This window comes from Doryrhamphus excisus, chromosome 12 (assembly GCF_030265055.1).
Source record: "Doryrhamphus excisus isolate RoL2022-K1 chromosome 12, RoL_Dexc_1.0, whole genome shotgun sequence".
NCBI classification, from domain to species: domain Eukaryota; kingdom Metazoa; phylum Chordata; class Actinopteri; order Syngnathiformes; family Syngnathidae; genus Doryrhamphus; species Doryrhamphus excisus.
The window spans coordinates 3,681,290-3,704,973 of NC_080477.1; the positions used below are offsets into that span (position 1 = coordinate 3,681,290).

The following is a 23,684-nucleotide window of genomic DNA, read 5'->3' on the forward strand; positions in this document are numbered from 1 at the left end:
TGACGCTCCACTTGTGCGCTGATTGCTGACAGATGAATAGTAATCGGAGACACACCCATGTTGCTTAAGTAAATCTTCTCAGGGCAATGAATCCATCGCTGGCTTCTTTGAAAGCGAGGGAAGCTATCTCTCAACAGAGGGACACCTCAACTGTGACACCACCTTTGTCCCACATAGTACAATGCTGTCCTGTCATCCCTCCCTAAAATATTCAATCATTTAGCCAACAAGTAAACTTAATGGCGCCATTAGTTGTAACCTAACGGCGGTCATTTGACGCCACAAAAGACACCATTCCATTGTTAGAGCAGAAATATACTGGAGCTAGTCCTATCTAGTGTGACAAGCGTTGTCCTACCTAGTCTGTTAGCATGAACTGATGAAGCCTGCTCAGATGAGGCCACACGTCTTCTAAAACAACCTGAACAGTCCAGTTGCGATGATTGAATGTCCTGCCAATACAATGACCTGGATCAATGGGAATCTTCACAAGCTCATGTAAACATGTCATTAGGTTGTTGTGATTTACAATAAGTCGTTGCTTGAAGGCGGCCATGATTTTCCACCCAATCACATGTTCTTGCCATTGTCAGACAATGGTGTGTATGTTCTTATGTTCTTCAGCATTCAGTTATCAACCAACGTTTTTGGGGGTGGTGGCTGAAAGGTTGGTGCTTCCGAGTTTTGTTAATTGGACACGGGGGGGGGGGGGCTGCAGAGCGATGAAAAGTCTCCTGGAAGTATCATCAGCCGCAAGGAGGCTTCTCCCTCAGGCTATGAAGAACTCTGCGGGCCGGCGGCCATCACCACCCATCAGCATCTCTGTGGTGGCCATGTTTCAGACAGAATACAAAGTAGGGGATCAAACGACGGGGGCATTGAGGTAGGGATGGATTTTCACTGTGTGGGTGAAAGGAGGGGGTAGTAACTCGTTTAGTCACATGATCTCAGCTGTCCTCAAGCAGATTTGCTGTTGTTTTTTGTTAATGGAATAAACGGTGCAGACTATGAGTCTACAGACAAACACGTTAACTTCCTGACAGCTGGCATGGCGTTGTCTTTGTCATGTTTCATCTTTGATTGGACCACAGGATGCAGAGACAACCAATTGTCATAATGTACTACTCACTAGAGCCCAAATGACCACCAGGCAAAAAGTGGTGAAATCCAACTAAAAACAAGAGCGCCATGAAAAATGAACAAACAAGGTCCCACAATTGGTGGAGCTGGAGCAGAGCAACAGGAAAGAGAATCGGGAATAGTTCATTCATTCATTCATTTTCTACCGCTTTTTCCTCACGAGGGTCGCGGGGGGTGCTGGAGCCTATCCCAGCTGTCTTCGGGCGAGAGGCGGGGTACACCCTGGACTGGTCGCCAGCCAATCACAGGGCACATATAGACAAACAACCATTCACACTCACATTCATACCTATGGACAATTTGGAGTGGCCAATTAACCTAGCATGTTTTTGGAATGTGGGAGGAAACCGGAGTACCCGGAGAAAACCCACGCATGCACGGGGAGAACATGCAAACTCCACACAGAGATGCCCGAGGGTGGAATTGAACCCTGGTCTCCTAGCTGTGAGGTCTGTGCGCTAACCCCTAGACCACCGTGCCGCCCATCGGGAATAGTTGAACCACAAAAATAAAAAACTGCACTACGAGTAACTGGAGAAGGACCAGAACCGAATATAGTGCTGACGGTCCTAAGGAACTCCAGGAAGAGGAACAGTCCGACGTCTTAAAACGAGAACCCTGGAGATTTTGAAAGACCCAAGACGGTAGAGCTGAGCTAACTGAGGTCAAAGGTTAGTCTTGTCCAACCTCAAGTCTTTTGGATGAGTACTAAAAACGTGGGTGGAGGTCCTGGTGGAGGTGGTCTGGCTCAGAGCCGTGTGGTATAAATTCCTCAGTCATAATGTTGGCTCCCGGGATGGATGACAGTGAGCATGCTCCACTTCCTGAGTTGTATTGTTGTGGTGCACTTGCTCTTGTTTCTCTTCTCCGGTCTGATCACACGCACCAATTCATAATTCCGAAAGCTGCATGGAGCCTCATTGGGAACAATTACAAGTGCGGTTGCCATTGGAAACGCGTGTGTGCAGGGTCGAAAGTAATTAGCAGTTAATTTCGCCCGGATCAAGGAAGTGGGAAGAAGAGGACAGTATTTTTTAGTCCAAATGAGTCACCTCGATTCAAGCTCTTTAATTACAGGACTTTAAAAGGCCCAGTGGAACCTGACCTGCCATTTACTGTGCACTTTTCAAATGTAGAAACAAAGGTCTTGCTGAAGTGCTAAGGAGCAAGTCTCATGATCACATTTAAACAAATCTAAAGGTGACAAGGCTTTATTTTGCAGTGATGTTTACTGTTATGTGTTGCTAGCAGGTTCTAATTAGAGAGCATAGAAAAGTTGTACTGCAGTCGTGATACTTGCTGTGTGTATGCCATAGGAAGTGATGGTTTTGTTTACTTCCCACGATGCACACATTTGCGACAAAGCAGCATGTGTGGATGTTGCCTGGCGACGTCTTCAATGCCATCCAGCGGCTTGCTGAGCCCGCCAGCACTTTTGCTTGCTTGTATGTTTATTATCAACACAACACTTTTGGTTGCAGATTCCGACAAAAGGGGTAACGGCATGCTTTAAATGTCCACTTTTTGGCTGTTAGTGTCTGCTTGCATCGGCCACAAGGGGGGTCAGTCACCCACCACATCTCAGCAGGTGGAATTGGAGTTGCATGTAATTTGTCATGCTCATTACCGCCAACTACAACGTTGGAGTCGAAGGTATCACGACAAAAAGTCATTTTTCAATCGTTTTTTGCGCTGTCCCGCAGCTGTCCCGCAGCTGTCCCTCGTTTATCCCGTTTTTTTGGTTCTGGTCACCCTTCACACGTGTATTAGGTGTATTAGCCATCATAAGAAGAGAAAATCAGCCGTTTAAGACCGCAACAGTAGCCCGTGTTTGGGATTTTTGTGCCTGTTGTGAAATCATTCAAACCTAAAAAAAAAAGGGGAAAAAAGCCTGTTGTTCTGACGATAAAGTCTGGTGCTTGTGTGTCTCAGTGAATGTTACAGTAACATTACTGACACCTAGTGACCAGTGTGGAATACTACATTTGATCACAACATTTCTTTGAATGCCTTATTTTGTATTTTATGTCAGTTAGCCATTTTTATGCTTAAATGCTTAATGTAAGGAAAAGTGTATAAAATTAGCTTAGATATGTATTTTTTCCGACTAATAAGTCGTATTCAACCATGAAACAGGCAGAATTTATTAAAGTGCGATGGTGAAGCCGTAACATTCAAAGCGGTCTTATTGACTGTGTAGGTGTTCCTAATGAATCGATTCCTGTCTCCTCAACAGGGAGGTGGAGGAGGAGCTGGAGGTGGTGTGGCAGGCGGCCACCAGGGAGAACCAGCAAATCAGAGAGACCCTGTGGAACTCGAGGCCCATCGGAGACCTCCTCGAGTGGGCCTTAGCCAACACCACCTCGCCTGACCGACCTCCGAAGGCCGCACATCTGCAACACGAGTCCCCGGACGAGAAGCATCAGCGAGACCTGGATATCTACAGCTAGATCCGTCACACAGGCAATGTTTGTATTTTGTCTTCACACCGTGGGAACCTCTAAGGTCAGTCTCTGAAGACTTTTAATTAACTGCGGCCTTCATAAAGCCTTTTTCTTAACTGTTAAGGAAGTGTAAAAGAACATTACTCCTTTTTGACCGACTTTAGAGGCGTTGCTGGTCCAAAGTGTACAGCCTCAGGTGCACTTCTTTGACTTTAGAGCTTCCACTGTGTAATATCTGATGTTTACAATGAAAGAAGCGACTCTTAAAACTTTATGGTGGTTACATCAGCTTTTGTTGCCCATGTGCTGGATGCACGGGACTGCAGTAAACCACGTGAGTCAGGCAAACAAATACATCCTGTATTCTAATTCATTTGTATATTTGTTTGTTTTTTTTACATAATTTGTCCCGTGAGGCCAAAACAGGTAGGGGAGAAGTCACGTGTTCATGTGGTCCTCAGGAATGTGGCGCCCTCTTCTGGAGCCTCGCCGTAGCAAAGTGTGAACATGAGCATGTTTTTTATAGTTGTGCTAAATTTGACATTTGTATGAGACAACTTGCACAAGAATGTGCATTAAAAAAAACAAGTTGTGTAAATAATATTTAAATTCTGTTTTTCTTTGCTGACAAATAGTGAGGCTTGTAGAACCAGTTTTAGTTACCAAACATTCCTGCGTCCAGTTAATGTTACATGAAGATAGGCTCAACTTGATGGAAACATTCCCAAGGACTTTGAATCATGTAAATAATTATTCATTTCACTGATTTGAACGTGAGGTCACGTCCACATCAGAAGGACCGTCTCATCTGTGATGTCACAGAGTGCCGGGTTCCTTATATGGGCGTGCACTGTAGGCCAGATACGCTCTCTGCCCTCCCCCAAGCTCTGCTTTTCTGTTTAGGTGTTAGCAATGTCTCCCAGGAAGTGTTTCTTTGGGTGTGAGGGAAAGCTATGTTTGTTTACAATTCCTAACCAGGAAAACATCAGGGACAAGTGGTTGGAGGTCTGATTCCCTACTGGCAAAAGAAGAAGACCAGGCAGTAAGTAACAGTTTGTCAGTGGCTTTTCTGTGTAGCATTATAGAGTGTGCAAACAGGAAGCGGGGTTGCTAATAGCCGTATCCAACCACAATCAGTGGCTCCACCTGAGTTTTTTAAACACTGGTAGTCCCACAAAAAATGTGTAATGACCATATTAGACGTTACAGCTAAATGCTAAAATGCGAAAGCTACTTACCACCGAGAGACGTTTTGAGGTAACCTATTTTCTTGAGAAACTTGGGACTGTCCATTCTCTACTTCCGGATCGGAATTTGGGATCCAACACGTATGGCTGGATGTTAAAAGCGTTTATTATCAACTCCTATGAAGTTGGGTTCGGCAGCTAGCGGCACAACACCGGAAGTCCTCCTGAGCACTTGGTAGTGTGACCAACCACAGCGGAGTGGGCGTGGAGGCGGGCCCTGGTTGGAATACATTAAAACAGAACGTTTTTGCCGGAAGCACGAAATCCAAAGAGATGGAGCTGGAATAGGCGCCGATTCTGAAGGATCTAGAAAGCTTTCCATGCTGGTTATTGTGTGTAGCTGCTCTTTAGGAGTCCACAACCCAATACAAAGTGCAGAAAATGAGCCCAAAAGGTCCCCTTTAAGTCAAAACGTTCCATTCATCATGGGGTCATTTTCTCCTTGGTCGGCTTCCTTTGTTTGTCCTGCGGTGCTGATAGGACAAACAGCTGCCTGTTACTAAGCAACATTCACTTTGGCAATAAACCAGTTATTCACAACAAGAGAAGCACGTCTGCCACTTTCAACACCATGAAATACATATTTCATTCATTTATCATAATTTTAGAAGGGACTGTTTAACTGTATTCTGTGTGAACATATACAGTGTTTGATTTTTATGCCTGTGTTTATTCAAGCCGCGGGGTGATAGTTTAGTTTAGGTATACTGAAGTACACGACCCGTGTAAGTCAATATCTACTTCTTCCTGCTCCGTTTGGGGCGTGCTGAACATGAACATGTGTAATACATGTGTAATAAGTGACCGTCACAAACAAACCATCCATGGTTCGGGGGCAGCTTCCTTACTCGTGTTTCCAGCAGGACGCTTTGACTGGCTGTGCCTCGCGAGAGGCGAGAACACGTGTTCAACTCTGAGCAGTCTAACCTTTGACCTCCATAAAGGCTTCTTGTGCAATGCAGAGGAAATGCTGCTTCATTGTTTGAATTGACATTGATCCCACGTCCTTCGCTCACCTGTAAGGTAAGGTATACCTTATACAATATATAGTCGTTTTGACAACGTTGCTTTGTGGATTGCTACATATGAAGGTCAACTTCACTCACAATGTGTATGTCATAACTATGTTATAACTATGAAACAACTCCATAACAACTTTACGTCATGGACATTTCATTTCACTCCATAACAATGTAATTTTACTTCTTTTATGTATTATTCCAAAATCCGCTAAATTCAGACATGCCGTGCTGTGCAAAGGTACACACTTCCTGATGCCTTTTTTTGCACGTTTGTCACACGCAAATGTTTCAGACCATGAAACACATTTCGATATTAGTCAATGGCAACACAACAGTTTTTAAATGAAACTTTTTATGCTTAAGAAAAGAGAAAAACATTTCAAAAGCTACATGGCCGTGTGTGGAAAAGTGGTTGCCCTCTAGAGCTAATAGCTGGTGGAATGTTGGTCCACTCATCTTTGCAGAATTGTTGCCATTCAGCCACATTGGAGTCTTTTCCGTCATGAAGCCTTTTTAAGGTCATGCCCCTGCATCTCAATAGGATTCAGGTCAGGACTTGGACTAGGTCACTCCAAAGTCTTCATTTGGTTTTTCTTCAGCCGTTCGGAGGTGGACTTGCCGGTGTGTTTTAGATCATTGTCCTGCTCCAGAACCCATGTCAGCAGAATTCAGTCTTCCAAGTCCTGAAGCAGCAATACGAACCCAGACCATCACACTACCACCACCATATTTTGTTGTTCTTTTTCTGAAATATGGCGTTATTTTAGACCAAATGTAATGGGACGCACACCTCCCAAAAAGTCCAACTGTTGTCTGGTCAGACCACAGCGTATTTTCCCAAAGGTCTTGGGGATCATCGAGATGTTTTCTGGCAAAATTAAGACGCGCCTTAATGGTCTTTTTGTTCAGCAGTGGTTTTGGTCTTGGAACTCTGCCATGCAGGCCGTTTTTGCCCAGTGTCTTTTTTATGGGGGAGTCATGAACACTGACCTTAACTGAGGCAAGTGTCTGCACTTCTTTGGGTCGTGTTGTGGGGTCTTTTGTGACCTCTTCGATGGGTCATTGGTGCGCTGTTTGGGTCATTGTGGTTCACCACTGTTTCATGTTTTTGCCATTTGTGGATATTGGCTCTCGCTGAGGTTTGCTGGAGTCCCAAAGTTTTATGAATGGCTTTATAACCTTTTACAGCTCAGTTAACCTCAGTAATGTGTCGGAGGTAATCACTTTTTCACACAGACATGTAGATGTGGATTTTTTTGTCCGTCTATAATAAAGATTCATTTAAAAACTGCATTTTGTGTTGAGTTGTGTTGTCAATGACTATTTGATTTTTTTATTATACGTAACATTTAAGTGTGTCATTTATGCAAACCACTGTAAATCACACCACTGTAAGTGTCTGTGTGTGTGTGATAAAAACTCCCTATTCAAATGAGCATGGACAAAAATTCCTCATTTTGATTCCTGCTCCGAAGGATTCTCGATTCTGATGCTTGTAAGAGTAAAGTTCCTAAACGTTTGCATGGTTTAAATGAGGGCGCTAACCAGAATTCCTTTTGGGTGGAATGTCTCAACATCTCCATGAATTCTTTAATGGAGTGAACTTTTTAAAATGAACTTTATTATGGATTTCTCACAGGGCTATTTTCAACCAAACTAAACTTGAATATAAATGTTATGATGTTTCTTACTGCAGGAGTTTGTTTACTTTGAGAAGCTGATGAATAAAACATGTCCGCATATGCTGCTGTTATTTTCAAGTCATTTTTAATTCAGCAGGATGTAAGCCCCCGAAGCTCTTATTTCGACGGCCGGAAGTGTGTCGTGTCCGTTGAGAAGGTGGCTTGACTGTTCCCAAAGAGTCTCGCTGTGCTCATAAATAAAGTTAACGCTTAGAGCTGTAGCTCCCGTCCTTTATTTACACGAATTTCCTCATCAGCTAGCAGCCTGAAACTGGGTTAGATTGGTCTGAGACAACGTCATTTATTGTTTGACTTCCATGACTGACTGCTCCAAGGTCCGACGTTGGGCATCACAGACGAGGTACTCCCGTTATTTCCATAACATGAATCCGGAGGTGTTTAATCAGGCTGGCCATGCTGGATGCGATTGTGTCGCCGATGTTGCACTGAGCCTACCGAGAAAACCAAACTTTTTCACCGCTTCTTCTTCGTTGGTGTTCGCGGCTATATCTTCCGGTTGGCAAAGAGAGCATCGGAACAAAGAAATCGGGGGAAAATACTTTGTATTAGGTTTTAAGAAAGTACATTTATCACTGTAAAACATAGAAGTGAAGAAACCTTTTTAGCTAACAAATGTAACTACACCTTTCACAGACAAGCGGCCGCACAAATTGCATATTTTTGTGAAAACTTGTGAAATAGGTTGTGTGTTTAATAAATGATCCTAATGTATTAAAACATGAGATGCAAATAGACTGTTTGCAACGGTTCGGTGGCTGCCTTGCCTTGAGGGCGCGAACACTGGACATTGTTGCCAACATTCGGCCCCGCCCTCTTCCTGTTGGGAGCATGACGCAGGCGCCCTGAGGGGTCTAGCACACGTGCTGAGCTAGCTTGCTGCTAGTTTGAAGTTTGATTGCTAGGGATTGCAAAATAATAAAACCATGGGCACAACGTTCATACGTCCACAAATTCATACATTATTTGAACAAGCGTGTTTAAAGGTATTTGGAGTTCTACATAACTGGGGGGTTAAATCTGAGCATTTTAAGTTTCATAACGGGTTCTCAACTGCTCTCAACCTGGGAACCACGTCTTCCAATGTTTTTTTTTAGCTGCAAAGCTCTTTTATAAGAGGGAACTGTTATGCTATTTCCACATTTCTGACCCATAAATGTTGTTAGATAGTTGTATTCCCGTGTTAAACCATGCCAGCATTTCAGAAATGAGCTTTGTGCATTTGGGAGTGTGAGCCCTGAAAGACCTTTGGGATGGCACTGAATGCAGTTTTTTCGAAGGCTGACTATGAAGTCAGTGAGAGGGACTTCCTTATATGGGTGTGCCTAGTACAAACTGAGTGGGACCAATCACATCCTAGTCGGCATACTGTGGGTGGAATAAATTAAAATCCAAAGAAATGCAGCTAGACTAGGTGCAGGTTCTGGAAGATCTGGAAAGCTTTCTGTGCAGGTTGTGGAATTGCTGCTCTACTGGAGTTCATAACTCAATGCAAAAGGCCCAAAATGAGCATATTAGGTCCCCTTTAATGACTTTCTGCACATTTATTTAGCTCATTTGATTTATTTTCTTAATAAAATGTATGTATCTGTATGTATCATTGATGTATCTGCTGATATACACAATAGTACACATGATTTTGTCAAGAAAATGAGCGAGAACATAACTGCATGCATTCCAATAATTCATAAATTCAATTGAAATCTTAAAATTGCACACCACACAATGTCAAATTTCACTCATAAAGTAACGTACTTATACACAAGGTGATATAAGTACGTACAGCGCGACTTAACTGTTATGTCAATATGATAAAAGAAATGAAAACAATAATTTCACATGTTTTCCAGCCGCAGGATGGCGCTCGTAAAGATAGCGGTATTGTTAGACTAAAGCGGTACCAGTCTTACATAATAACATCTGATGTGCAGTCACAAAGGTCACACAAAAGGAAAGCGAGCATTGAAAGAGAAGTGGCGACTGCCTGCCGAGCCTGTTTGCTTAAACCCTGCTGCTGTGAATGTTTGGCTAGCATAGACCAACGCTTGTTTGGATTAGCAGCGGGAGTGGAAATCTTTCACGGGTTGTCGTCATGTGGGAGAATGGATGCTAACACTCAGATCACAGGTTTTATATGGACTGTCCATCGCAGAAGCTGGCAATACGAATAAAAACGAATAAATAAGACGCAGTTTGAGTTTGACGTTATCTCATATTTATGACCTTCTCATCTCATAATGATGACTTTTTTATCTCGGAATTTTGAATGTTTGTCTCATAATTACGACTTCTCAACGATGATCTCATAAATCAGATGTTTTATTTCAAGATTTTGATTTTCTTATCTCATAATTGTGACTTTTTCATCTCATATTTATGACTTGTCTCATAGGTTTGACTTCTCATTTCAAAATTGAGACTTTTTATCCAATAATGACTTTTTATCTCATCATTTTGAATTTTATTTCATGATATGACTTTTCATCTCAGAATTGTGACTCATGGTGACTTCTTATCTCAATTATGCCTCTCATCTCATAATGATTGGCATATTGTTTTTTTTATTTTTATGATTTTGACTTTTTATCTCATAAATGTGACTTTTTAAATCTGATATTTATGACGTATTTCATGGGTTAGGCTTCTTATCTCATGATTTTGACTTTTTACCATAATGATAGTGCTGGAGCCTATCCCCGCCTCTTGCCCGAAGACAGCTGGGATAGGCTCCAGCATCCCCGCGATGAATTAATTTTTAATTCATATGATAATTATGAGATAGATGACTAATCTCACAATTCTGAATTTTTCATCTTATAATTATGACTCATAGATTAGACTTTTTATTTCATAAATCTCAATTTTGGCTTTTTAACTAATATTGTCATTTTATTTGATAATATGGACTTTTTACCACATAATTATAACTTTATCTCAATTATACTTTTTTTTAGCTCATAATTATGACTTTTTATGTCATAATTTCGATTTTTTTGACTTTGCTGATATTTTTTTCTTTCAGCGGTGAAAACAGGCTTCCACTGTTTTTAAGCATCTCCAAAATAAACCATTACCATTACTACTGGTGTTCCTCAAGGCTCTGCTTTAGATCCTCATAAGCGTTTCTGTAACTTCTGTCTGTAACTTTTGAAACTTCAACTGAACGTTGAGTTCTGTTCCGTGTCTAAATGGTGGTTGCGTGCGTGCGTGTGTGCAGGGCAAGATGGAGGATGAAGATTTGGAGAAAAACAAGCAGGTCTTTAGCGTGAGTATGCATCAAACACTTCCTGTCTCGTGGCGTCTTCTGCTTCATGTGCAGTCGTTGATATTCTTGTATGATGTTTGAACTTTTTAGACTAAAGGGACTGTCAATGGCATCCACTGCCCAACCTCCGCTGCCGTTCCCGTGGGGAGCACGGGATTGGAGCACAAAGCTAAGCCTTCGTTGTTTGGGAAGTACCAGCAGAGCCTTCAGACCCTCAAACCTTTCCGCTGGACGTCATCACAGTCAGTATCCCTCAGCAGCACGTCCTTCGCCATGTTGCTCAGCCCTTTGCTCACACGTTTCCTGTATAGGCAACACCCTATGGACAATGCGGGGTTCCTGTCCTTCACGTCCTTCGGGTGGATGACCTCCATGATGTGGGCCATGTTCCGCAAAAGGCTGGACTTGGGCTCGCTCAATCTGTCTCCTTTAGACCAGGCTGAGAACAGTGCGGAAAGGTCGGAAACTCTTCTTTGTGCTTCCATGCCAGCGAGACCTATCACAATAATCAATAAACCAATTCACCGCATGATAAATAAAAAGCGGTCTCTTCCAGAGGAGCCTGGAGTTTTGTGTTTAGAATGAACACAGTTGTAGTTTAGTTTACACCGTAGTACAAGTACTTTCCCTATGTTTGTGTTCTTACCTGACTAGTTCCATCCTGCCAAGTGCCATATCGTCTCTCTCCTCAGGCTGCAAAGACTCTGGGAGGAGGAAGTTGCCAAGTCGGGTCTGGAAAAGGCCTCCCTGATGCGGGTGATTCTTCGCTTCCAAAGAACCAGACTGATTGTCTCCGTCGTCGTCGGCATCCTCGCCATGGTGTCAGCATTTGTGGGACCGGTGAGTATCTTTGTGGAAATGTACTGGTAATGTATCAGCCGTGTTGTGTTACACGTGTAACATATGTTTACATGAATTACTACACGGTAATGGTCATATAATAGACATGATATTTATGTTAGGGATAATTATCCCTATCGATAATTATCGGCTTGATATCAGCATAAAAAGCGATAGTTTGATATAGGTATCAGATTTTTTTCTTGATCATGAAAACCGATATTAAAAAAATGGAGTATACAACACCGACTGTATGTGTTCATTTCACCACAGACGATATGTCATGTTACACATATCGGTATCTGTATCGGCTGATATCGTATTGGAATATGGTTTTTCGGTAAAAAGAGTATGTCACAGGCATACGTGACTGATTTTATCCTCAGGCTGTCTTGGTCTACCTGCTTCTGGACTACATCGCCGACCCCTCCAAGTCCAGCCAGTCGCAAGGCATCGGCCTTTGCTTCGCCTTGTTCACCTCCGAGTTCTTCAAGTGCTTCCTCATCTCGCTGCTTTGGGCGATCAACCTGCGCACCGCTGTCCGCCTGAAGGGCGCGTTCAGCGCTCTGGGCTACCAGAAGGTCATCTCGCTGCGGGTGCACAGCGGCGTCTCCATGGGAGAGGTAAGACCTGCATGAAGGATGTCATGCTGAGTCCTCACTTGGAGGTTGGAGACGAGGGAAACGGAAACGGGGGTTTCGTGCCCACAAGACTTTTTTTCTTGTGACCAGTAGTCACCATATTTTACTTGGCGCAGGCCTCCACCGTGTGATCCTCTTTTGCATGACACTGCTTCATCAGGGCTTGTGGGTAATGTCCATCACTGAGGTTCCTCATGGAACATGGCTGTCTGTCTCTCTGACGCGCAGATCATTAACGTTCTGACAAACGACGGCCACAGACTGTTCGAAGCCGTCGTGTTCGGGAGCTTTGTGATCTCCTCCCCTGTGCTGTTTTTCGTGTGCATCATCTACGCCTGCTACATCCTGGGCTTGACGGCGCTGATGGGGGTCGGCACCTACCTGGTCTTCATCCCTGTCCAGGTCCGTCAAGCATGTTCTTCAAGGCTTTATGACGGTGACTCTGACTGATGTTGCTCGGCTTGCCTCCAGTTTGTCCTGGCCAAGATGATCAACAGGTTCCAACACAAAGCCATTTCCATGACGGACTGTCGCGTTCGCACGATGAACGAGATCCTCAGCAGCGTCAAGCTCATCAAGATGTACGCCTGGGAGGACTCCTTCGAGAAGAAGATCGCAGGTACGATGTATGTTTCCTGGCTGCGCAGCTGACTTTGAAACAAACGCAGTCACCCGCCCACTCGATCAAGCTTTTTAAATAATCCATCAATGATTGCTCTTTTGTGTCTGGCTGATTGGACAAAGATGGATGTAGTGTGCTGCCCACTAGGTGTCAGTAATGTTCCATTATTGACATGACATGACAGCCATGGCATGTCCAACATGATAGAGTGAAAATAAGTTCTCCTCCCATTCTGTGTGGAAGTGGTACATTTTTGGTTTTCTTGGTCCTTCTTCCCCAAGGACCGTTTTAAACCCTTTCTTATGTTTATAATACAGTACATAAATTGGAGACTAACTCATGAGAGTTGGACTAACTCATTAGCTAGCTACTTTGCTAATGGTTAAAACCAGGGTTGTCTCTTGTGTCTCTGCAGCGACCCCATCGCCTGTGCATTACAGTTGAGCAATGTGTTGTAAACAAAGACAAATAGGCGTGTAAAGGTGACTATAGGGGTGTTATGTCATTTGTTCTGGTCTCTAATAACAGTAAAAATTGGATGTAGAAAGCCATATACAGTACAAGTTTTTATGCTAGGAAACTAGGAAAATGTTTTATGTATTAATATTGAATCCTACCTGGCAGACGGTCCCTTATCGATAAGCGAGGCATAACTGTAGCCACAAATATTCAATGTTGTTTCTTCCAGAGATGAGGCAAAGGGAGAAGAGATATCTGCGGGGGGCCAGTTACATCCAGAACACCAACAACAGCATCACCACCATCATCCCCATCCTGGCCACTGTACTCACCTTCATGGTGCACACCTTGCTGGGCTTAAATCTCCACTCCACCGAAGTGAGTACGCCACATAAAAGACTAAAACCACAACAAAGATACGATCCAACCACATCATCAACTCTCTTGATGCGGTGTCTCCAGTTCGCACCAAGTCCAAAAACATTAGCATTACCATCTGTGGCTGTAGGCAACCTCCTGATGTAACGCCACAATATGTCAGTAGCTGAAGTGGGCTCCATTTCTTGTCCATTCAGTGTTTCTGTGTCACCACCAGGCCTTCACCACCATCGCCATCTTCAACGCCATGCGCTTCTGCCTGGCTCTGATGCCTTTGTCTGTCAAGGCTCTTGCCGAAGCCAGCGTGTCCATCACACGTCTCAAGGTGAGAACCCCCCCCCCCCTTTGATTTGATTTGATTTCATTGGTGGAAAGCTTCCAGATAGTTTTTGTCAGTGGATGTTGCAGGGTGTTAGTTTTCCACATGAGGACCTGTCGTCCTTTCCTCGCCGGCAGGGTGACTCCATGAGGTGTTCAGGTGAAAAACATCAATACCTTGTCTTCCTGCCGCTGTGAGAGACTCCATTTTGTGGCTTTCATTTTTACGACAGGGAAATAAGCAACATTGAAGTGTCGAATGCTATCCTAAGCTGCTATCCTAAGCTAGCTCCAACCCTATGGCAATCATTTCCTTATTCACACCAGATTAAAAACATTGAACAGTGGAAAAATTGAAAATGAAACCCGCAAAAACGCCCCTAGGAAGGAAATTGGGATGCAAATTATTTTGTGCGAGCACGCAGGAAAACCTTGCTCCTCTCCGAGGTCGCAAGGGCAGAGGAGTCCATCGTCATCAATAGCAGTTAGCGTATCATCTTCAAGTTATTTTCTGAAAAAGCTTACACTAACACCATCCCCCCCTCAGAAAATATTGCTGATCCAGAATCCAGATCCCTATGTGACGCACAGGAACAACAGCGACTCTGCCATCGTGATGGACAACGCCACCTTGTCCTGGAACACACCAGACAGCCACAGCGCCCCCCATCCCACCGTGGCCAACGGAGGGACTGCAACAGCCAACGGCGACACAGCACACCCAGTCAATGCCCCGTCCCAGGATGAAGAGGCTGACTTGCTGCCGACCCTGAGAAACATTTCCTTCACGCTTCCCAAGGTGGATGTCACATGACATGAAGAAAGTCGGTGTAAAGACCAATTGAATCTTTTTGTCCCTGAAGGGCAACTTGCTGGGCGTCTGCGGTAATGTGGGAAGTGGGAAGTCGTCGCTGATCTCCAGCATTTTGGAGCAGGTGAGTTGGTCGCTTTTTCAGCGGTCAGACAGTAACGTATCAGTCAAATATGGACGCCCTAAACCTTAAACCTTTTGTTGGTCCGCGCCACATCCTAAGAATTCAGTTGAACAAGAAACTGCAAAAGTTGACGAGCAAAATGGCTGAACGTAACGAGAAAGACCTGACCGTGATCAGGCGAGATGTCTTCACTTCCTGGTTGCTGCGGAACATGTATTTCTACGGGAAAGATGCAGGCCGAGCTTTTATAAAATGCACTTCTGCCACCTTGTGCTCATTTTTTCGCCTTTTTAAACGGCACCCAACATGCTCTCTTCTGCTGTGCAGTTGCATCATCGGCTTTTCGGCTCTCACAAGAGTAAAGACTCTCATGATAGTCGTCCGTCTTCCTGTTTTAGATGCACCTCCTCCAGGGCTCCATCACGGCCGACGGGACGTTTGCCTACGTTTCCCAGCAGGCCTGGATCTTCCACGGCACGGTGCAAGACAACATCCTGATGGGGGGATCTCTGGATCGGGTCAGGTGATGAATCCCGTGACAGCGTGTCTAACCTCGTTTGGCCTCGCCTGCTTGTTTGAAGCAGAGCAGAGGTCGTCAGGCAGTCAGACGGGTCCTGATTACTGCGGTACAAAGTTAATGAAGACTCGTGAGCAGGCATAAAAGCAAACGTGAGAGCATCGTAAAAACGTCCAGTTCCAAGTCAGAGGTGACGGGAGAAGATGCAGACGAAGTTCCTTGTGTTCCTTCTGAGCGCTGATGTCATATGATCTTCATACATATTTACATGGAGGTTCATGGAACCTTGGCTTCGTGTGTATTTCAGTGGCAGACTGGAGTGATTGTGTGTCTGCAGATATGAAAGAGTGTTGGACGTGTGCAGCCTCCGAGCGGACCTGAAAATTCTCCCACGTGGTGACCAGACGGAGGTACGTCTTTTCTATTGTTTCTGTCAGCTTTTAGTGGCTCTTCCAGAATAAAACAACGCATGCACATAAAGCTGTCTCGCTACGTTTGTGCTGTCAGATTGGCGAGCGTGGACTGAACCTTTCAGGAGGTCAGAAGCAGAGGATCAGCTTGGCCCGAGCCGTCTACTCTAACAAGGACATCTTCCTGCTGGACGATCCTCTCTCGGCTGTGGACGCCCACGTGGGCAAACACATCTTTGAGCAGTGCATCAAGCGCCAGCTGCTGGGAAAGTCTGTCATTCTGGTCACTCACCAGCTCCAGGTGGGAACACGCCGCATGGCATGCACACACTCGGTGGCTGTCGTCATTTATGTCACAGAAATGTCACAAAAAGGGACTACTGTTGTATGAATGGCAACGGTGTTAAGTATGGACCTTCTGCCCTCTAGTGGAAGAACATTGAATTGTCCTGCCTGTCACTGCAGCATAATGTAGCAGGCGTCTCTACCCGGCTGATATCATTTTTTTAATCGACTATTAAAGGCATCCAAATCGAGATCAATACTTGTGTTGTATGTCCATTAGTATTTGGAGTTCTGTGACGACATCCTGGTTCTGGAGAACGGAGAGGTCCTGGAGTCAGGGAACCATCAGGCTCTGATGAAGGCGAACGGACGCTACGCCCAGCTCATCAGCGGCTACCAGGCGGAGCAGTCCAAAGTCAGTGTGCTTCTTCGCCTCTTCTTCATCACCTGACATGTTTACCATCACATGAATAACAACGGCCCGACAACGGCGCTTGTCTGTTTTGGTCTTGGTGTTTTGGAGAGGCGATGCAATACTACAAAAAACACAGCGACTTTGTCTCCATCTTGTGTACAGACTCAGACAGAAGAGGAAGAGGCTCCGCCCCAGCACGCCGTAAAGGAGATGGTGGAAGCGGAGCCGAGACATCGTTCAAGCAGTGGCATCGTCAACCAAGGTCCGTCATCTATCCGCTTCATCCTATCCCGTCAATGTACGGTGGCTTCCAGGTCTTACTGGAGACACTGACGTCCGCTCTTCCTCCCAGCTTTCGACATGGCAGACGAAGACGAGATGGGATTCTTAACAAGCACCAAAGGTGAGTCTGGAATCCTGGACAGATGGCGTCGTCGTCGTACCTTCATGTGTCAAATCTTTCGATTTCTCTCCGTGCAGCATCCGAGGGTGCTGACCAGCTCGTCAGCCAGGAGTCCTCCTCAGAAGGTGGTGTCTCCTGGAGGACCTACCAGCGGTACTGCAAGGCAGCGGGAGGTAAGAATCACACACACACACACAAAATGTAGCGCACACTCAAGATGTCCGTCATCCATTTCTGCAGGTTATATCACCGTCTTGGTCACCTTGCTGAACGTGGTGGTGATGGTCGGATCCACGGCCTTCTGCAACTGGTGGCTCAGTCAGTGGCTGGGCCAAGGGGACGGGGTGAGAACACACACCCACCCTGCAACAGAAACATGCTGACTGGGTGATACTATAATAATACTATATTATGTAATACTGTACTACAGTATATGTATATATTCAATATGAGTCACTTTGACCAGCACTTGTAAGTATGAAGGAATCATATCAAGGTTTCTATTCAATCTTGGTATGCAACAATTTCATTCAACTCCATGGGGCCGCAAACCCAATTCAAAACGACATTGCCACTTGGGCCGATATCAAAAAAGTAGCATAAGAGCGCCTTAAAATCGGAAAAACTAACCAACAACAGCTTGTCTGAACTCTACGTCTTTTAGCAACACGTTCGGCTGTCGTGTAAACGTCTATGATTGCAGCGTTTTAAAAGTACGGCCATTAAACGGGGTCACGCTGACTGTGTTTGTCGCTCTGCTAAATTAGCCGTCAGCTTGATATGCTTTTGAACGCCAAGGGATGCTTACAAACACAAAAATACGTATTGTTGTTGAAAATGTCTTCCGTCATCTTTGCTCCGCTGGTTGCAGTCGCCCAACAAGACGACATCAGACGTGGGGGACATCTCCAAAAACCCGGACCTGCACTTCTACCAGCTGGTGTACGGCATGATGGTGGTTGTTATGGTGACGCTGGCCGTCATCAAATGCTTCGTCTACACCCACGTCACCTTGAAGGCCTCCTGCAAGTTCCACGACACCATGCTGAAGAAGGTGCTGAGGTGGTCTCGGCGTCTTTTGGGGCGCCTTCTAACGGGCACGTCCTTTGGTTTTCCAGATCATTGCCAGTCCCATGAGCTTCTTCGACACCACACCGACGGGACGCATTCTCAATCGCTTTGCCAAAGATCAGGAGGAGCTGGACAGCATCCTGCCCCTCCACATGGACCCCTTCTTGCAGTTTGCTCTGCTGGTCACCTACACCATCATCATCATCGCCGCCGTCTTCCCCCCCATGCTGATCGCCGTGCTCATCATGGGCCTGCTGTTCACCCTCATGCTCTTGTCAGTTCATACCAGCAAGTGGATCTTGTGAGTCAGTGGGGACCGAGTTGACGTTTCCTTGCTGGCTCTGCAGCATCTTCCAGAGAAGCATCCGCCAGATGAAGAAGATGGAGAACGTCAGTCGCTCCCCGTGCATCTCCCTCACCACCTCCACCGTGCAAGGCCTCAGCACCATCCACGCCTACAACATGAAGGACGAGCACATCAGGCTGTAAGGTCACCGTGCAACACAAACATCTGACAATGAATTAATGGGTGGATACGGACTACTACTTATTACAACAGGCTTTTGTTCCAAGCACAAGAATCCCTTAATCCACGGCTATAACTCACTTTCTGCCCCCCCCCCCCCCACCCCCCCCATCAGCTCCCCAAGCAGCCACACACAAGCACAAGTCTTATTTATGTCTTAAATGGCTCCTTTTCTCTGGGTAATAGGAGTGTAAAGGTGACTATAGGGGTGTTATTTTGGCTGTAGAGGGCTCTAATAATGTTAAAGTATGTGTGAGGTCATAAGTATGTTTTCCATGCTGTAACTACCAAGATATTACATTCATAAATAAGGAATCAGGGTCCCAAGTCTTGGAGTTCTTAGGTGGTAAAATTTGTGCCCCCCCCCCCCATCCCATTATTGTGTGGGATTATGTACACCCGCTGATAACCTGCTTTTAATTGGTTTCTTGTGCCTTCTCGTGTCTTAGCTTCAAGTCCCTGAACGACATCAACTCCAACCACTACCTGCTCTTCGCCTCCGGGACACGCTGGCTTGCCTTCAGACTGGACGTCATGGCGGCGACCCTGACCTTGTTCGTGTCTCTCTTTGTGGTCCTCACCAGTAACGAGCACATCAATCCAGCGCTGAAGGGCCTGGCCTTGTCCTACACCATCCAGGTACGTGTGAGGCGGCGTGAGGATGGCGTGGCGTGGCGTGGCGTGACGTGATGTTGGTGCGCTTACAGCTGACGGGGATGCTGCAGTACGTGGTGAGACAGGCCACAGAGGTGGAGGCCAGGTTCAACTCCGTGGAGAGGCTTCAGGAATACATCACGGTCAGGATGCGTGAGGAGGGATGTCACTAGCGTGTCGGATCGCCGGTATGTAAAAGGAAGTCTTGCTGTGTCCAGGGTTGCGAGTCTGAGGCTCCCAGACACATGAAGGACACTAACATCCCCGAGGACTGGCCCAAAGAAGGGGCCATTACCTTCAAGGACTACCAGATGAGGTACAGACAGAACACGCCGATCGTCCTCAACGGCCTGGACTTCCTCATCCGAGCCGGAGAGAAGCTGGGCATCGTGGGAAGGACGGGTTCTGGTGAGGTTCCAGGAATCTCAGAGACACTCGCGTCTGCTCCAAGCTTCAAAACGTGCTGTCCTCCATGCTTGGCGTGTGCAGGGAAGTCCTCTCTTGGGGTGGCGCTCTTCAGGCTGGTGGAGCCGGCAGCAGGAAGCATCCTGATAGATGGAGTGGACATCTCCGCCATCGGTCTGCAGGATCTACGCAGCAAGCTGTCCATCATCCCTCAGGACCCCGTGCTTTTCATTGGCACAGTCAGGTCAGCTGACAGCCGACACCTTGATTGATGTCCGGTGGTTGATTGAGCGCCGTGTACGCCGACAGGTACAACCTGGACCCCTTCAACAACCACAGCGACCAGGACATCTGGACAGCGCTGGAGAGGACCTACATGAAGGACTCGGTGAGTCAAGAGGTTGCAGAGCAGCGTGGTGGAACGGTGGAACGGTGGAACGGTGGATCGGTGGATCGTTTGCCGCCACTTCTCTTGGCTGAGATGCTGACTGAAGATCTGGATCTGGTCCAAATCCATCATGAGCTTTAAAACGGTCCACATGGTACTTCCTAATACTTTTCTCTGTGCAACTGGACTCTTCGGGTCGTCTTGGAAGACGTTTTGCAGGCTTCATCGGTCTGTGCCCATGACGAAATAGGAGGATGCATCGTGTTTATCCTCCTGTTTGTTTCCCTGTGTTGTGGTGCCAAACGGCAGTCGTTAGTATGTTAATATTGTGTTAATATTCCAAGAGTGGGACGCGTGTTGCTCTGGACCAGTCATGACGTATGTAGTGGTCTTCCTTTAATCCAGATCAAGTCCTCCAGTCTCGCTGATGTTTTTGTCTCCACAGATCTCCAGACTGGAGGGGCAGCTTGAGGCCAAGGTGTTTGAGAATGGAGAGAACTTCTCCGTAGGAGAGCGACAGCTGATGTGCATGGCGAGAGCGCTGCTCCGCAACTCCAAGGTCAGGACGCAGACACGCCCTCCACTTGTCTTTGTGAACATCCAAAGTGAGACCCAGGAGGCCATTTTTATATCACGTCGTCATCTTTGTCCACCAGATCATTCTCCTGGACGAGGCCACGGCATCCATCGATGCCGAGACGGACACCCTGATCCAGTCCACCATCAAAGAGGCCTTCCAGGACTGCACCATGCTCACCATCGCCCACCGTATCAACACCGTCCTGCACTCAGACCGCATCCTGGTCATGGACAACGGAAAGGTGACACACACACACACACATGCATGCACACGCACACATGCGCCACAGTGCACTGACACGGACGCACGTGCTCCAGGTGGCAGAGCTGGACAATCCCGATGTGCTGTCCAAACGACCCGACTCGCTCTTCTCTTCCCTGCTGGCGGCCGCCAACATCGTGAGCGCCTCGGATGCACCTTGACGTGCACCAGCGTGTCGTGCACTCATTCAGGAGACTTTTTTTTTTTTTTTTTACTGATTTCACTGCAACAAATTCATTGACCACAGCATTAGGGACGACCTAATGAGACACGACACATCTGTGGGCTTTCCACTTCCTGTTGGTTTAGCACACTGGAATGTTTAATAGCTCTTATTTATTGATCGACTTTTATGCCTGTTTTTTGTCAACGGTGAGTATGTTGAGACCTCAGAGTGGTTGAAAATGAGTGAAAGGAGTTAAAAATGCTGCGTACACATAGTTACTGTCTTTTTCTGCGTTTACGTCCTGTTTCCTGTGAGGAACGTAGAAGAAGAGGAGAAAACTTCCTGGTTCTTTCTCTTCTACTACTCCGTCCACCTGGTGGCACCAGAAGATGTATATTTGCTGACAAACACTTGGACTTGATTCTCGTGAGAATATTGATGACTACTTATTCTCTTTATCAGGGAAATGAATACTCACATTAAAACACTTTTGCTATTAAAGAACTGTCTTTTTTATCCCTAAATATCCTTAAAGGAGTAGCATCCGGCTTATTTTCTTGTAATATAAGACATGATTCTCATGCTATTACCAATTGTCATGTTGTACCTGATGACAAACTGATTTAGTGGCGACGTGACCATACCAGGTAATTTTGCTGACATTGCATTTTTACATATTTTTTTAATTTTAACTTTTTTTTTTAGTATTCCCGTAGGATTTTTTTTGATGAAAAAAAACCACAGTAAACAAAAAACTATACAACTTTTTATTATTAAATTGTTAATATATTCACATAGAATATGCTCATATTAGAAATATATGAGAAAAAAATATTTTTATAGATCAGATTTTTTGGGGGTCAAAATTTCTAAATATTTAAAAAAATATTTGTAATTCCTAAATAATTATAAAAAATATGTCACATGGTTGTTGATCGACACAGAAGTAACCAAAGTCTCCTCGTCTGTCCAGTCAAATGCACAATGACACAATGTCGGGGTCATATGACCTAATAGGGGACCTATTATGCTCATTTTGGGCCCTTTGTATTCCCTTTGTATTTTGTATTCCAAATACCAAATTCCAAATTGTATTTGTATTGTATTGTATGGCACGTCCACCATGATGTGATTGGTCCTGCTCAAGCTTGTACAGCATGCACCCAGGCACGCCCGTATGAAGTCTGGTTCACTGTGATGTCACAGGGAGTCGGTGTTGAAAAAAACTGTCTGAAACCGAACGTTCGATTTCCAAATAATACATTATAATACAATATTTTTCCAAATTTCTTACTTTTGCAAAACCTTTTTCTCGTTAAGATACGACTTTTTGTGTTAATATTTTGTATTTATTCTTGTAAAATTACAGCCTTTTTTTTCCATGCCCGCAGTTGCTATCAACTATTTATCCTGTAAATTTCTGTAAATTTGTGTCTGTTGTGCCATTTTCGGCCACATGAGGGCGCCATCACTGAAGTGACAATGCAGACATGCTTGACTGAAAGTTTTGTTTTTTCATATCATCCACTTGAAAGCAATGATCCACAACCTGGGGCCTGGAGTTAATATTCACTGGACATAATAAAAATGTCTCTTTTTTTTAAGTGAAGGATGTCTTGTAAAAGCTACTGTTTTATTTCATGCTTTATTTCATGTTTTATTTCTTGCATAGAAAAATAGAACTGGTCAGAGGATTGAGCCTTGTGGTACACCTGAGGAGAAAAGGGGGGAGGAGAAATCCTGTTTGTGATGTAAGAGGAGCATTCCAGCACATATTTGATATGATTTGTTTTTGGCTATACTGGAAATCTACCTCATTACTTTATGGTTTAAAATAAATAACTTGAAATAATTTAAAAATTATGAAATTATTTTGATGAATAATTTAAACAAAGAATTTATTGAGTTAATCTATTCACTATATGTCTTGCATTATTTGTCCTATGATATGAAATACACTACTTTTTCAAATTTATCGGCCGCATTGGGTGAATTTAAAACAAAGTATTGGATCGTCATTGCCTTTCGATGGCAGCCTCAATTTTTCAGAAACAAAATCAGTGGCGACGAAGGAGTAAGATTAATTCCTACTAATACAGAGTAATATAGTATATATAGTACTATTCTATTTATACTCTGTGGTATTTGGGCTCTGAGTAATTGAATACTTCAATTGGCTAATTGTGCTATCACTGTCTTGTGTTTCAGTTTAAATGTCATAACTATTGCACTATGTGTACTTAAATAAAGGAATATGTCAACATTGGAGTATCGATAATGCAACTGCAGTAACAGAATATTACAATGTAATGGAAATTGTTTATAGTTCAGCATCTTAATTATTGCATCTTTGATAAAAAAGCTTCATCCCGTTATTTAGCTGTCAATCTGCACATGCGCAGTGACATGGAATAGTCCATTGCACGCGAAGGGAGGGGCACGGTCGAAACGATCATGCTCGATAACGCACTTTGAATAACATGGTAAGATGTACCAAAAATCAATAATCAGTTTTATGAAACGTTTGGAGGCCCCTGGAAATCTCGGTGCCCAGGGTAATCCCATTTGTTTACCTAATGGTAAGATCGTCCC

General features: G+C 44.9%; 2 protein-coding genes across 7 annotated transcripts in view; both read left to right on the top strand.

Annotated features, from left to right (window-relative positions):
- Positions 1–4,108, top strand: part of cep89 (centrosomal protein 89) — a 37,633-nt gene extending 33,525 nt beyond the window's left edge. The window contains exon 16 of one of the 3 annotated variants that reach the window (XM_058088807.1): positions 3,377–4,108. In XM_058088807.1, the coding sequence (XP_057944790.1) occupies positions 3,377–3,590 (214 nt within the window). In that variant the 3' untranslated portion in view covers positions 3,591–4,108. The remainder of the gene's footprint in view (positions 1–3,376) is intronic. The other 2 variants (XM_058088806.1, XM_058088808.1) reach the window with 2 other exon arrangements.
- A 1,618-nt stretch (positions 4,109–5,726) lies between these two features.
- On the top strand, positions 5,727–22,884 carry abcc12 (ATP-binding cassette, sub-family C (CFTR/MRP), member 12). 4 transcript variants are annotated; one of them, XM_058088804.1, is made up of 31 exons: positions 5,727–5,854; positions 10,771–10,818; positions 10,909–11,060; positions 11,130–11,276; positions 11,511–11,658; positions 12,045–12,281; positions 12,528–12,701; positions 12,771–12,918; positions 13,610–13,758; positions 13,976–14,083; positions 14,624–14,875; positions 14,940–15,011; positions 15,410–15,534; positions 15,866–15,938; positions 16,036–16,239; positions 16,504–16,638; positions 16,801–16,900; positions 16,991–17,041; positions 17,119–17,214; positions 17,282–17,385; positions 17,913–18,095; positions 18,160–18,386; positions 18,460–18,597; positions 19,088–19,277; positions 19,346–19,435; positions 19,511–19,700; positions 19,782–19,941; positions 20,007–20,085; positions 20,531–20,644; positions 20,742–20,906; positions 20,983–22,879. In XM_058088804.1, the coding sequence occupies exons 2-31, from the start codon at positions 10,777–10,779 to the stop codon at positions 21,085–21,087; spliced, it is 4,158 nt and encodes a 1,385-aa protein (XP_057944787.1). In that variant the 5' UTR covers positions 5,727–5,854; positions 10,771–10,776; the 3' UTR covers positions 21,088–22,879. The 4 variants fall into 4 exon arrangements, with proteins under 4 accessions (XP_057944787.1, XP_057944786.1, XP_057944785.1 ...); XM_058088803.1 differs by lacking the exon at positions 5,727–5,854 and adding an exon at positions 7,603–7,896; XM_058088802.1 differs by lacking the exon at positions 5,727–5,854 and adding an exon at positions 7,923–8,539.
- Positions 22,885–23,684: the final 800 nt, after the last annotated feature.

Excerpts from the sequence above, each read along its gene's own strand:
- abcc12 (XM_058088802.1), top strand. The coding sequence starts at position 8,480 with ATGGGCACAACGTTCATACGTCCACAAATTCATACATTATTTGAACAA. Across the intron at positions 10,819-10,908 it reads AAAACAAGCAGGTCTTTAGC|ACTAAAGGGACTGTCAATGG; the intron begins GTGAGTATGCAT and ends TGAACTTTTTAG. Across the intron at positions 19,701-19,781 it reads CGTGGGAAGGACGGGTTCTG|GGAAGTCCTCTCTTGGGGTG; the intron begins GTGAGGTTCCAG and ends TGGCGTGTGCAG.